We start from the raw sequence: 15,857 nt of genomic DNA, 5'->3' as shown, positions 1-15,857 counted from the left end.
TAAGCTTATTTGCTTATCCTGGTGGGGGCACAAGTAAAGCCTGGTGGCCCGCCAGGCTTATAATACACTGGAGGAAACCCTGACTCTCATTCTAAACTGGAGCAGATTTAGATGAACAAAGTGCATATTTTAATACTTTCAGACAAAACAAAAGCTGTGAAAAGTGAGTTTTTAAGCAGCGTGTCTACAGTGCCGCAAAATCCAGTGACGGGAATCAAAAACACTCGTGGCCATAGCTTTCTGTGACGTTAGCTTCTCCAAGCTGCGAATACTCAAACATGTCTGAGAAGTTTAGCTTGATTTCTAATAAGTGCAACAAGCCAGTGCTGCTCATGATCATAAATTAAAGGTCGACCCTCATCAGTTCAATGTGTTCAAATAAACATCGTTACCTCTTATTTAAAGCCGTCTAGTTGTAATGTTTCACCGCTGCCACAAGGGGGCGTGAGCATTAACACGTCCTCCAAACACTTCGTTTGGGAGAGAGCCCGGATGTAGCTCTCAAGCCGATTGATTTTTGTCCACTTATCACGTCAACCAGCGTGTTTATTTTCATTTCTTATTTAATGGAAACAAGGGCATTGTGAACTTTTTTTTATTTTTATTTTGTTTTTATTTTTTTCCCAGACGTTGGAAGAGTATTGACAGAAATTTGCACGTGACGTTTGTCATGGAAACGTCTGTGAAGTTCCTGGAACCCACCTTGATTCATGACCCACTAAAGTGACCCCCTATCCCCGCTTTGTAAACCCATTTTATGACTTTTTAAATTAATTAATTTATTTATTTATTTTATTTTTATTTTATTTTATTTTTTTGCAGTGTGTGACTCATGCGAGACGTTTTCATTTTTACTGGTGATCGGTGAGAGATTAGAGAGTTTCCGGTGGCCGGTCTCCTCCTTCCTGTGTGCAGTGGGCGGACCCCGGGCCCCCCTCCCCGCCCCACACACCTCTCAGTCTGCATTAAACCCACCAGCTCCTGTCCGGGTGCAGCACACTGCAGTCTCCATCAGTCTCCTCCGCTCTGCGCTCTCCTTGCAGGTGGGAAATAGCTCCACGCACACAGGACGGTCACCATGTGAGTATCTACAGAATATCAGGACATTGAATAGCCTACCCTTTTTTTCTTCTTCTTCTTCTAAACTCCTCAGTAAGGTACATTTGATTTCTAATGCTGGTGAATTCCCTCAGGTAAAGTTCACGTTTGCGTCATTTATCTTTTTAAGCAGCGCGTGCATGCGCACGTCGCTGCGCACGATCTGAAACGGTGCGTTGATGCTTCAGTCATATTTAGAGACATTACTTCTTATTATTGTTGTTATTATGGTACATTTTAAAGCTCCCGGCATTCTTTGCCGGTCTAAGCTTTTGCAGACTCTCTCAGGTGAGGAAGATGGAGTCCTTCTGCTCCTTCCTGACCTTAAAACGCCTTTGGATTGCAGAGCAGACTGATGATGCAGCAGATTTGTCTCCCTCTCTCCTCGGTGCAGCAGCAGAAACAGGAACACGTGTCCAGTTTCATCTCTGCAGTGATGAAACCCAGTCCTGACTGCAGCAGCAGCAGCAGCAGCAGCCTCGTTCCTTCCTCCTCTTTTGACATTTTCTTTTTTTTTTTTTGTTCTTTTTTTATTTTACATCTTTGTTGTCTTCGTTAAACTCTCTGCCATGTTTTCTTTGCTTTTCCACTTTCTGAACGCTGTGTGCAACATCTGCAGCTACTTCTTTAAAGCTTTTTTCAGTGTGGCCTGAACCAAAACAATGAGAAAAAACAAACAGTTGTTTATATGAAAAATCATCTTCATGTGCTGTTCTCCTCCAGGGTTTTCGTCGTTGCCGTGGCTATTTTGTCCCTGGTGGTTTCCATTGAAAGCAGCGTGGGGTGAGTGGATGGCTTCAGTTATTAATGCAAACACAACATGGATCACGATCAGTCGCCGTTTCAGCCTGAACTCCAAACCAACGCTGAAGAAAATCCTGGAAAACGTTCCACCTACAGCGACTTTCTTTGAGTATTTACAGATGCAGCGCGAATCCATCAAAAATCATTAGAACTACAATTAAAACACTAAATCATTTCAGTAATTCTGCTCTAAAAGTCACTCTGTTCTCAGAGTGATGCGTCCAAGTATACCTATGGAAGGTTTAGTGGAAGGAAAACCTGTGCTAGAAAAAGACACAACTTTTGTTGGGGCTAAAATACAAAAATGTTAGTGCTGAGTCATGGTCTAAAAGGGTCAAAAGTGTATAAATTGTCACCTTTTTTAGGTGTTTGATTTTGATCAAGTGAATCACTAACACAGTTATGTAAAATCCAGACTGGAAAAGTTTTATTTCCTTTTAGCCATGAAGTTTCATGGACTAACAGACGTCCTGAAGCATTCTGCATGCCCAGATTTTACTGAGTGGATTTTATTAAGTGGACACATGTTGATTTAGAGTAATTCACAAATGTGTATTTAAGAGGAAAATCAGCTGAACACATTTGGCACAAATATGGCTCCCAACTCTACACAGGCAATGAAATATGTTTGATATCCACTTAAAAGCTATTTTCAAAAGGCACTATCGACTCTTCGGGCATATATTCTAATTTATTGAATCTGACGAATTCAATTTGTGATACACATGTATTGCATATCGCGATACATGTTTATCGTTATTGCAAAAATGTATCATGACCAGAATTTTCATTTAGCATTGTCTTGATAAATTCCTGTTAACGTTAAATAGAAAACTAAACCCACTTCTCATAAGAGAAGTTATATTTAATGTTTACTCTACTGTTCCACAAGCGCAACGATAAAGATGAGTACATTTGAAAATACGATTAAATACCGTTGCTGTCCGGTTTGTGTAAATGACACTTCTTTAACTAACCGTTGTCTTGAAGAAGACGGGAATGTTTTTCGAGAGAAATATTTCCAAGGTCCAGATTGCCCACCCTGACTATAAATGACAACCCCCCCCCCCTCTCCCGTGTTGCAGACCAAGCACCAACACCAGCTTCTGCACCGAGTCCAAGGAATGTCTGGAATATGAACTGGTCTGCAAAACAGACGAGTATGAAGTGAGTCTGAACCCCCAACAAGAAGCAAAAACACAACTTTTTCTTCCTCTTCTCACATTTATATGTGTGTGTGTGTGTTCAGGTGCGACACCTCTCCCCCACTCGCTGGGTGTCGACAGACGCCGAAGCCTACTTCATGGGAGTGGGAGCAGCCATGGCTTTCAGGAGACTCTTCCAGTACATCAACGGAGCAAACGACGAAGGCGAGAACACGAGAGGAAGAGGACGACTGAGGGCATTTAACACTGTTTTATTTGGTTTATTTATTTTTCTTCCCGGGTTCAGGCGTGAAAATGGAGATGACCGCCCCAGTCCTGGTGAAGGTCCCAGAGGAAACCAAGCTGTGGGAGCCGGCCGTCTACACGCTCAATTTCCCGCTGCCGGCGGCCTATCAGGACAAGCCGCCCACGCCCACCAACGACAAGGTGAGCTGGGACTGCAGAGGGATGCGGTTTCTTCTGCGATTGTCGGTTTGAAGGTTAGGCACTGCGGTGCAGAAGTCGATCAGGGCTTTTTGTTTAGAGATCAATAAGAAGCACCGAAGCAGAAAACTGAGTCTGACGCCAGACCGCGTTTCACCCAGAGGAAGAAGACTAACCGGAGTAAATGTGGCCCCTGAAAAGGGTCGTTTTCAGAGCTTTGCATCGTGTTGTGGTGTGATTCCTTCATCAAAAACATACCTGGAGTGTTGCTGATTCTTTCATGCATGTTTGAGAAATCCTTGATCAAAACAAATAGCAAAACACCCGGTGGAACCTCACACCTGCCGAGCTCATCATGTGAGTACGACGACCTTTCAAGGTCATAGGTGACAGGAAAAAGGACAAGTGTGTTTCTGCCAACAACTTGGACATTTTGAGATTAATCTCAGAAATGTCTGAGTTTTTTCTAGAAAAATTCCCAGATTATTCTCATAATTTCTTAGTTTTTTGGCAGAAATGTATTTTTCTTTCTATGGACAAAGGACCTTTACGTCTTGTAAGAGCTACTTCTCCGTGCAACTCTGGTAAAATCATTGGTAAAGGGTTAATAACGAAGCCATGTTGTGGTGACTTCCTGAGGGCGGAGCTTCAGAAAGAACAGGAGCTTCTTAAAGAGACAGATGCCCAATTTCATAGTGTTAAGTTACAAAGTAAAATTTCTCTTAAGTCAGATTTGATTTATATATAGCACTTTAATAAGAACTGAAGGTAAGTTAGTTTCTTGATTGTGCTACAAAATCATATTTTGTGGCTGTAAAATACATAATACTACCCCTTTAAAAAATATTCACATTTTTGTTCAGGACATTCGGTTTTTATTGGGCTTTTGTGGACAAAGTAGTGGATTATTTTTAAGTGGATAGAAAGTGGTTCACAGGTTTTCCAAATAAAAATTGTAAAAAGTAAGTAATACTTTATTTATATTGCAGGTCTTGATCTGTGGACCTCAAGGCCCTAATGAGGTCCATGAATCAGTCCATAAATAGATCCCAATATCTTCAAACGCACTGGCAGCCAATAAAGTTTCATTAGAATTGTCACATGATTTCTGACTTTGAAAAATCAAAAATGTTCAAATTTTTCTTGAAAATTCCTGAGATCAACCTCAAAGTTTGAGTTCTAGCCAATTTTGGACTTTTCAAACTCGGAGATTTCCTTGTTCTTCTAGACAATTTCTGAAGTTTTTTCTCACTGAAATTCTGTCCTTTTTCCAACCCATAATGGCCCTGATATGCCGCCGTACATGGAAGACAGCTTTACGACGCCGGGGCTTGGTGGTAGTTCTTGCTGCTCACTGGTGTTTTCCTCGCTCTGGCTGCCCAGGTGTATTTTACGGCGATGCCGGACATGGACGTGTATGTGAGGAGCTACGGAGGCTGGATGCTGTCGGTCACCTCCAGGCTTCACTCCCACCTGCTGACCAAAGAGCTGGAGCGAGTTCGCGCCTCCTACAACCACACCTATCACTATGGAGTTGGTTACGACAGGTAGGACGCGCGCCGCTTCCGTCCCGTTTGTTCTTCGTTCTTTTCAACGTTCTCCCCTATGTGTCTGCAGTCCCTTGAAGCTCCTGAACCGGCATAACGAGGTGTGGTACGTGGCTGAAGGGGAGCCGGTGTGCACAGACCCACAGGAGCCCACTCCCGCACACACTCCCCGGCCCACGCCGACCCGCCTGCTCGCGGACTCGCCCTCAGAGATGCTGTCCGACTCGCCCTACTTCCCTCCGTCCAACCTGTCCTCAAACGCCACCTTTAACTCCTCTTCCTCCTCACTGCTGCCCTCCGACCCCTCGGCCGTCCTCCCGTCCGAAACCCCGGCGAGCAATTCGTCCGAGCCTCACACCGAGGCCGCGTTCAGTCACCCTCCGTCCTCTGCCCTCGTGGTGGAGGACCCGACGGCGGCCAACACCTCCGCCCCGGCCTCTGCCGGCCCCTCAGTGGAGCCGGAGCACGAGGCCGGAGCGTGGAACGTCACAACCAGCAGCTCTGTGGACACACAAGCCAACCCTGGCACCGAGGTCCAACCAGGCGATGCCCATTAGCAGCACCGAAGCTATTGATGTTAGACATGCAGAAGCGATGCACTCTTTGGTTGTTTATTTCTCCAGTATGCAATATGCTCTCATTTTACCACAGCTTTGTTCCTGCTCCACCCAGAGTATCTGTTCACGGTGTCCCTCCCAAGTTATCTATAGGTAGACGTGAGGCTAAACTATATTAATCAGATTTAACTGTTAGGACTTCAATGGATATCTGCTTTAATCTGATAAACACAACGCTGGGATTAACTACAGTAGAGCGTTACGTCTGTAGAACGTGAATTGTCTTGATGAGACGAGGTTCGACTTTCCGCGCAGCTCCATCGCCGACTTTCTTCTTCTGCTGTACGTGTGGCAAAGTATCAGTGCTGTATAAACACTGTATAAACCAGCGTGCGCGTTCAACGGGATCTTTGCTGCACAAATAAACAATCACACTAAAGGCTAATTTTGCAACAAAGTAGAGCATTTTCTCCTGCATTTTATTATTTAAATTAGCTTCCAGGGAAGGAAAGACCCGTCTAACACTGTATGTGAAGTAAGCAGTCCTGCTTCAGGCGCTTAAACTTAACAGGGGGTTTAATTCTCACAAAGTCAAAAATGTATTTTATTTTTCTTTTAAAATTCCGTAACAAAAACAGCAATACGTTTCCAGCACCTTTTAATTTCTGACAGCTTTTGTATTATTTCAACTCGTCTATTATTGTTGGCCAAACAATGGTAATTAAAAGAAACCTGCAACCACTAGATCAAGTTATTTGTCAACGTTTTGAACTCACAATTCATGTAAAAAAAAAAAAAAACCCAACTTGAAAAGTAACACAACTGCTTTTTTGTTGTTTTTTTTTCTTGAAAACTGAGCATGGTTAAAAGGACGCCAACACAAGTTAATCCCTCTTTCCCAAAGGAACGTATCATTCACTTCACTCTGCTTCAAATAAAACCGCTTGACAAATCTTTCTGCTGTCATTAAACTGGCATTGTTCTTGAAAAGTGTCTCTTAAAAAAGTGTAACTATGTTCTCTGAAACTGCACCAAAGATCCCAGAGAAACACGCTGCATCAAACCAATGCAATAAAATGTGTGTATGTAACTTTAGAAACATCATTCCGCAGCGATGCATCTCAGAGCTACGTGGTAAATCTTCTGAGGAAGGCGCAATAAAATGGTACACTCTTGTTGAACTCCTGTTATGAATCATTGACTTTTGTTTTTTACTGAATTTTTTTTAACACCAACCCTGAAAGGATATAAAACCTCAAATTCCGCGTCAGAAAATTAGGACATTATTTTGGACCAATCGAAAACGGATCCTTTAAACGTCAAGCTAATGAAAAGGATGTACATGTCTATACACTCAAAGGTGACTTTTCAGCTGTAGAGAAGTTCCTGTGTGTTTCGTAAAAACTGCAATGGAAACACTTTTTAGCATCACCCAAGTCCCGTGATTAACACCCAGATGTTGCTACGCACGGAAAAGACGAAGAAGACAACAGGAAGTGGTAGGAGGATGATGGCGCTGCATGTTTTTTTTTTTTTTTCTTGATTTATCGCGTCAACAGACTTATTCACATGTGATCTTAATTGCGTTTCTAAGTTAATGGAGATATTTGGAGACAATAAAGTTTTGTGAGCATTTAAAGATCGAGAGACATTTTAAAGGCTGCGGAAAACCTTTGAAGTTGTTTTGCGTTACTTTGCTTCCACGTATGTCTTGTTTCACACTATTCTGACTTGAGGTTTTATATTATACATTTACATACAGTATATAATGACCTTATACATACATATATATATATATATATATATATATATATATATATATATATATATATATATATATATATATATATATATATATATATATATATATATATTCCTGTCTAATCTTTTTATATATACTGTATATATTTATAATATAGTCATTATTTCAGACTTTGGCAGGAAGCCGGAGCGCCCGGAGAGAAACCTGCAAATTTTTTTTATATGTCATTTATGAAATTTAATTACAAAATGTATGACTGACATTTTGTAATTACGTGTCAGAAATACATTTAATTATTTCTGAGCTTTTATTCTGAAATAAAGGCTCTAGGGAAGAGTTATGAGAGAGGGGATTCAAACCCAGGACTTTGTTGCTGCAAGGCAACAGTTCTCCCAACTGAGCCACTGTGCAACTGTTTTGTTCACAAAATTAATGTTTTATTCACATCTAAGGAGAATTTAGAGGCCAATTACCCAAACAGTCATGATTTTAGACTGTGGCAGGAAGCCGGAGCGCCCGGAGAGAAACCTGCAAACAGGAAACCTGTCTTATCTTTTTACCCATCCATCCCAGAAAATTTTCAGAAACTAATTTAGAAATTTCTAGCTCCTCTCAGCTTTAACGCTTTTGAGAGGAGGGGCTGGAGAAAACTTTTAATTCAAATCTATCTCTTCCTTTCTTTTTCATAGACATACAGAAATCCCCTCCTGTTCATGTCTTCACTGCAGACAGCCGCTGCAGTGAAGACATAATCATCAATGGCTTTTACTACCTGAGCTCCGTGAGGTATGCATGTGTAGAATTTGGATTTGTCAGAACCATTGCAGATGACTGATGACAATTTGTAGACTTCTGGTCCATGTTCTCCCTGTACAGTGAGGAACTGGTTGGGGGTCAGTTTATTGCGCTGGCCTAGTCTGGCTGACTGCGGCAGGTGGAACACCAACACATTGTTGTTCGTCAGGCAGTGCTTGTAACTCAGCTCTGCTCCACAGCCAGGACAAATTGTTTTGAGCCCTAAAGTTAACCACGGTCTAAAAAGTGTTTGGATGTTGTCCTCAAAACGAGGTGTTGGCAGTTCAATTACAGGGCCATTGCTTAAGAGCTCCAAACAATTAGCCTGGCATGTGGAGCAGCTGCCCTGACTGAACAACTCTGTGTCGGTCTTTCCACCAAACGAGTCCAGCCAGACTAAAACCAGCTCCACCAATGATCTTACTTCGAATTCCCCGCCCTTTCCCAGGTCCCTCGCTGTCAGTTCTTCCAGGATTGGCTTTATCTCCTCAGGAGAAACATGTTTGCCGGGATTGCGAATTGCTGATAGAATTAAACCAGAGCAGGAGGGAATTGGCGACGCCTCCAAGAAGATCTTCTCCTGAGCGAGACATCGCTTCGTCTCGCTCAGATTCAGGACAGATTGTAACGCGGCGTTCACCCAGCTGTTAGTCAAGTTATTTGAAAACTTGCAAAGGTTTTCTGAAACGTCCCTGTCCTCTTCGGTGTCCGGTGGAGCTTCTGTCATCTGCATGGTTTCTGCCCAAAACATTTGCTCCAAAAAGGTCAACGTCCCCCTCCGGGTCCATTGATCCTTGTATACTCATTCACTGTAATGTCTATGGGAAGTGAAAACTAAACACTTATTTCCATGCAAGGAAGGCCACGGGAAAAACAGCGAGTTCCCAAATAACTGTCTGGGGAAGTTCAACAACCCTGGAAAACTTACTTCACATCTTGGTTCATTAGTTGTACACCGTTTTCAGCTGCACAGAAAAACACCTGGACTGTGAATCAAAAAAATTACATTTATATTATGCATAAACGAACATCATTTAATATAAATAAAAAGTCTTCACCAGCCAGACTTGCATTGTCCCCAACGAGTTTGCTCTCTTCCTCAGAGAGAACTACCCCAGCCGGGGCAGAGCTCTCTGAGGGTGAGAGGGCTACCCCAGCCGGGGTAGCCTGGTCGTTGGGGACCCTCACAGACTCAGTGGGAGAAGAAACCTTCCCCGCCGGGTCGGTTTCTTCCATGTCCATGCCATCAAAATCTGAATCTGTGTCACTAAAGTATTCCAACATTTTCTCCATGCCTTTAGTGATCATGTATCCGAGTCCCCAGCCGAGCGGCAGGGCAAACGGCACGAGAGCGTGAGAGAAATTAATCATAGCTACGAAACACTGAGAATGTAGTTCGATGTCTGGATCCTGAATGTTCAATGTCTTGAGATTCCAACATTTAAAGGCTCAGAACATCTTTGATCTATTGTGATGTATGTGATGTCATCAATGACCTCATCAATGAACTCATTGTAGTTCTGTGCCACGGTCTTCCTTCTGATCATTGCAATGGAAACGATCAGATCAGTTCTGCATGACTCAAATTTATTGATGAAGTCGTGACTAAATATAGAACAAATTTTTAAAATTTATTTAGCATGAAGAGATTAACGATAGATTTATATTTGACTGAACTGTTGCATTCGTATTTATACCTAATATTCATTTTGTAAGCAATATTTCTACACTTGAATTACTCGTCTGATCTTTAGTGTGTTTGACACAGTGCAGTGTGGTAGTGAACAGCTGAAAATGTAATAAATGTTGCATTTTTGGCCCAAGTCAAACCGAGCTGTAACACTCAGGTTAGCTAGTTTTACCACTACATGCTATGCAAAATGGCTGCTGGAAAAGACAGCTGTTTTGTGTTTGACTTACAATTCAGAAACCACCAGCTGGGTTCTTGTTCACTGCGCAGGAGGCTCCACTTCTTCTGCTTTTTGGTCTGACTCAGGGTCAAAGATGTACGCTTGTCTAACTGTGCACCTGGTGGCAGCCATTTTGTCTAACTGCACACCTGGTGGCAGCCATTTTGTCTAACTGCGCACCTGGTGGCAGCCATTTTGTCTAACTGCGCACCTGGTGGCAGCCATTTTGTCTAACTGCGCACCTGGTGGCAGCCAATTTGGCGTAAGTGTAAAGGTTGAGTTGGGGGCGTGGCCAGAAGGAGCTTATTGGGATTTAAAGTGACAGAGACTCTAAAACAGCTCAAGGCTGATTCTGCGCATAAAATGTGATGAACATATTTTGAATGATTTTAAAGTAGAGTAACTTTTTAGAGTAACTTTTAAAGTAGAGTAAAAATTGTGATCAACACAGAGTATTAGGGCCCTACTAAGAAAAAATAAGCTATACTACAAGAAAAAAATCATAATATTATGACTTTATTCTTGGAATACTACTTTATTCTTTATTGTTTCAACTTCTCATGTGACTTTATTCTCATAATTTCACTTTTTTTAGTGTCGTAAATCAGAAATCTTTAAGGTTGACTTCTTAAAAAATGTTAAGAAATCAACCCAGAACTCAAAATGTGATACTTCTTCGAGGGAAAATCTTCCAAATGTTTTCTATATAATGAAACCAAGTTAAAGTTGTGTGTAATAAATAAAGGTTTTCTGCAGCTGTGATGCTGCTGGGAGACGTGGTGCTGGAGATCAACGGGTCACGGTGAAAAGCCCTGAGGATTGTTGAGGCGCTTACCAAGGTCAAATACACACATATGCTTCTACACACATTACACTCTCATACTTTCACACAAAGGCCTTTGTATTTGTAACAGATACAGAAACTGAATCATCTCCTCACTCCCATCTCCAAGAAAATAGAGTTTAAGGTGACGCAGGACATTGGATGACCACTGGGCGTATTCTTAGATTATATGCAACAAATCTTCTCGTTTTTAAGATTCGGGGCCCCTTGTTTTCACTTATAGTCTGTGATGGTGTAGTCTCTTTTTTAGCGCTAAAAAGAATAAAGAACGTAAAGTCTGATTGCTTTGTGTTGGCTGATTTCCTCCTCGTGCGCTTGCACGTTTTTGGTCTATCGGGTTTAGAATACATGATGATTTTTCACAACACTATCCTGAGTGTTAGAGCTCGGTTTGACTTGGGGCCAAAAATGCAACATTTATTACATTTTCAGCCGTTCACTTTCACACTGCACTGTGTCAAACAAACTAAAGATCAGACGAGTAATTCAAGTGTAGAAATATTGCTCACAAAATGAATATTATGTATAAATACGAATGCAACAGTTCAGTCAAATATAAATCTATCGTTAATCTCTTCATGCTAAATAAATTTTAAAAATTTGTTCTATATTTAGTCACGACTTCATTTATAATTTGAGTCATGCAGAGCTGATCTGATCGTTTCCATTGCAACGATCAGAAGGAAGACCGGGCCACAGAACTACAGTGAGTTCATTGATGAGGTCATTGATGACATCACATACATCACAATAGATCAAAGATGTTCTGAGCCTTTAAACGTTGGAATCTCAAGACATTGAACATTCAGGATCCAGACATCGCCTACATTATTAGTGTTTCGTAGATATGATTAATTTTTCTCACGCTCTCGTGCCGTTTGCCCTGCCGCTCGGCTGGGGACTCGGATACATGATCACTAAAGGCATGGAGAAAATGTTGGAATACTTTAGTGACACAGATTCAGATTTTGATGGTACGGACATGGAAGAAACCGACCCGGCGGGGAAGGTTTCTTCGGCAACTGAGTGTGTGAGGGTCCCCAACGACCAGGCTACCCCGGCTGGGGTAGCCCTCTCACCCTCAGAGAGCTCTGCCCCGGCTGGGGTAGTTCTCTCTGAGGAAGAGAGCAAACTCGTTGGGGACAATGCAAGTCTGGCTGGTGAAGACTTTTTATTTATATTAAATGATGTTCGTTTATGTATAATATAAATGTAATATTTTTTGATTCACAGTCAAGGTGTTTTTCTGTGCAGCTGAAAATGGTGTACAAACTAATGAAACATGATGTGAAGTAAGTTTTCCAGGGTTGTTGAACTTCCCCAGACAGTTATTTGGGAACTCGCTGTTTTTCCCGTGGCCTTCCTTGCATGGAGATAAAGTGTTTAGTTTTCACTTCCCATAGACATTACAGCGAATGAGTATACAAGGATCAATGGACCCGGAGGGGGACGTTGACCTTTTAGAGCAAATGTTTTGGGCAGAAAACATGCAGATGACAGAAGCTCCACCGGACACCGAAGAGGACAGGGACGTTTCAGAAAACCTTTGCAAGTTTTCAAATAATTTGACTAACAGCTGGGTGAACGCCGCGTTACAATCTGTCCTGAATCTGAGCGAGACGAAGCGATGTCTCGCTCAGGAGAAGATCTTCTTGGAGGCGTCGCCAATTCCCTCCTGCTCTGGTTTAATTCTATCAGCAATTCGCAATCCCGGCAAACATGTTTCTCCTGAGGAGATAAAGCCAATCCTGGAAGAACTGACAGTGAGGGACCTGGGAAAGGGCGGGGAATTCGAGGTAAGATCTTTGGTGGAGCTGGTTTTAGTCTGGCTGGACTCGTTTGGTGGAAAGACCGACACAGAGTTGTTCAGTCAGGGCAGCTGCTCCACATGCCAGGCTAATTGTTTGGAGCTCTTAAGCAATGGCCCTGTAATTGAACTGCCAACACCTCGTTTTGAGGACAACATCCAAACACTTTTTAGACCGTGGTTAACTTTAGGGCTCAAAACAATTTGTCCTGGCTGTGGAGCAGAGCTGAGTTACAAGCACTGCCTGACGAACAACAATGTGTTGGTGTTCCACCTGCCGCAGTCAGCCAGACTAGGCCAGCGCAATAAACTGACCCCCAACCAGTCCCTCACTGTACAGGGAGAACATGGACCAGAAGTCTACAAATTCTCATCGGTCATCTGCAATGGTTCTGACAAATCCAAATTCTACACATGCATACCTCACGGAGCTCAGGTAGTAAAAGCCATTGATGATCATGTCTTCACTGCAGCGGCTGTCTGCAGTGAAGACATGAACAGGAGGGGATTTCTGTATGTCTACGAAAAGAAAGGAAGAGATAGATTTGAAATAAAAGTTTTCTCCAGCCCCTCCTCTCAAAAGCGTTAAAGCTGAGAGGAGCTAGAAATTTCTAAATTAGTTTCTGAAAATTTTCTGGGATGGATGGGTAAAAAGATAAGACAGGTTTCCTGTTTGCAGGTTTCTCTCCGGGCGCTCCGGCTTCCTGCCACAGTCTAAAATCATGACTGTTTGGGTAATTGGCCTCTAAATTCTCCTTAGATGTGAATAAAACATTAATTTTGTGAACAAAACAGTTGCACAGTGGTTCAGTTGGGAGAACTGTTGCCTTGCAGCAACAAAGTCCTGGGTTTGAATCCCCTCTCTCATAACTCTCTTCCCTAGAGCCTTTATTTCAGAATAAAAGCTCAGAAATAATTAAATGTATTTCTGACACGTAATTACAAAATGTCTGTCATACATTTTGTAATTAAATTTCATAAATGACATATAAAAAAGAAATTTGCAGGTTTCTCTCCGGGCGCTTCGGCTTCCTGCCAAAGTCTGAAATAATGACTATATTATAAAAAATAAAAATAAATATATATATATATATATATATATATATATATATATATATATATATATATATATATATATATATATATATATATATATATATATATATATATATATATATTTTTTTTATAATTTTTTATTTTTTATATATATATATATATATATATTTAGATGAGCCTCTGCTGCACCTGAATAGAGTAATTGGGTCATTAAGGTTCTGGGATCTTATGCACACCAGGAGGAGGTAATTAAGCCGTTTCATTCCAGTGTTTTGTTCCTGTTGCACATCTAAAAACTGCAGGACAGCGTCCCTCAAGGACTGGAGTTTGATGCTCCCACTTTAAACTAAACAATTTTAGATATATATCCCAACTTTCGCTTTCCTAACATAAGGGCAGAGAAAGTCTCCCCAGAGATTAATTTCTCTGGGGAAATTAATCGATCTCCTCCTTGTGTTCTGCAGAATTACTCAGCTCGGTCAGAACCAGCATTAATCAGCTGATAGCCAAGCTCTTTTGATATAGTCACTCAGGATTGTTTATTTAGATACAACTTGCATTTGACGTTGAACGAATGTCTATTACTTGATATGGCTTCACTGCCTTTGCTTTTGTAGAGCCCTGAAAATATGTTCAGAACAGCATTTATTTGATTTATCAGGGCTGAACTAAGATTAGGACACAAAAGACACAGTTTGAACTTTCCTGATATTAGCAGGAATTCAGTATAGAGAAGCCAGAATAGATATAATGTGATGAAAAGCTCTACTTTGTAGAAAATTACATGCAGATGCATTTCCCCCCCTTGCAGATATTGAACTGATATCAGTATACAGAGTTACACAATTATAAGCACGAATCCAATAAAACAATAAGTTAAGTGATGGTGGACTAGGAGGAAGTGGGAAACATGAACATTTTTGATTAGAACAAATAAACCATTTTTTATAAACATAGTTTCTGTTTTTACTGGACTAACCGTTGAATTGCAGTTTTACATTGACAATAGTTTTACTAAGGGCAACTTAGGATGTCTATTGATTATTATTACATGGTTAAAACTACACCTTCTCTCATTAAAGGCTCATTCCATCAGTTTCAAAATCATATTTCACAAAATTCAGCTTAAGGAAGTTTAATTATTCTGGAAAATTGGAGAGTAAAAAAACAGTCATACCTGAGTTTATATGAAGAGCTTCTGGAAGGATGAAAATCAAAATATTAAAAATGGTTTCTGTGTTTTAGTTTGATTGTTTATTTTCTTTAGGCAGAAAAATCTAAATCATGAAATAGATCAGGATCCAAAGAAATGAACGTGAAAAGAGTAAAATGCAAAAACACTCAGCAAGTAAAATTTCTTTTTGTTTGGATCCAGAGGCAGACTGTTGTCTGTTGTCGATCGATTGATTGGTAAAGGCCAATCAAAAGGTTTGAACAACAGAGCATTAGCCAAGTGCCACATGACCTCACTGTAAACACTAAACTCCTATTGCTGTTCTGGAAAAGGACAGGCTGGAATACCTCTTTAGCTCTGACGACTGGTGCAGGAACAACGGACTGGAAGAATGATGGAGCAAATGGCTGAAGCAGATGCAAAAAAGGAGAAATGAATGTATCACCAGGCTTTAAACAGATGCCGTCTTTTGTACTTGTATATAATTTCCCAAACTTTGCAAGTTAGTTTAAGATTTGCTCTTCAATCTAAACAGTGTTAAACGCAGCAAACGGTGTCACCTTTTAGCATCAGCTAACACCAAGCTGTCAGAAACTAATGGAAATGACACGTCATCTTTCTAACTAGTCATGATTTTATATACATATGTTTATACATATCCTTTCTACTTAGTTTCTAACGTGCAGCACCAGAACATTGGTCCAACTGCAACCGCGCCACCTAGAAGTCACAGCCATCACAGCATGAACTGCTTTTCACCACATTGTACACCAGTTACATTTAAGCGACGGACCCCACTTTCCTTCACTCCTCAGACTCAGTTTTAGTTTCTCCTTTTTGAGATTTATTATATTGTTCAAAAATGCATCATGCACATTTCTGAAATAAAACAAAAAACGAGTTAAGTCATCCTC

The 15,857-nt window shown here is 41.2% G+C and overlaps 1 protein-coding gene across 1 annotated transcript; it reads left to right on the top strand.

The window, feature by feature from the left end:
- The first annotated feature begins 746 nt into the window (after positions 1–746).
- Positions 747–6,776, top strand: soul5l (heme-binding protein soul5, like). Its single transcript, XM_055041601.1, has 7 exons — positions 747–1,080; positions 1,822–1,881; positions 2,988–3,069; positions 3,152–3,272; positions 3,355–3,494; positions 4,875–5,038; positions 5,109–6,776. Coding segments are annotated over exons 1-7 (1,056 nt in total). The 5' UTR covers positions 747–1,078; the 3' UTR covers positions 5,596–6,776.
- Positions 6,777–15,857: the final 9,081 nt, after the last annotated feature.

This window comes from Poeciliopsis prolifica, unplaced genomic scaffold (genome assembly GCF_027474105.1).
Source record: "Poeciliopsis prolifica strain line A6 unplaced genomic scaffold, Auburn_PproV2 SCAFFOLD016, whole genome shotgun sequence".
Classification (NCBI taxonomy): domain Eukaryota; kingdom Metazoa; phylum Chordata; class Actinopteri; order Cyprinodontiformes; family Poeciliidae; genus Poeciliopsis; species Poeciliopsis prolifica.
The sequence above is the reverse complement of the archived record's forward strand: the minus strand, read 5'-3'. Positions and strand labels throughout refer to the sequence as shown.

Excerpts from the sequence above, each read along its gene's own strand:
- soul5l (XM_055041601.1), top strand. Across the intron at positions 1,882-2,987 it reads TCCATTGAAAGCAGCGTGGG|ACCAAGCACCAACACCAGCT; the intron begins GTGAGTGGATGG and ends CCCGTGTTGCAG. Across the intron at positions 5,039-5,108 it reads TATGGAGTTGGTTACGACAG|TCCCTTGAAGCTCCTGAACC; the intron begins GTAGGACGCGCG and ends ATGTGTCTGCAG.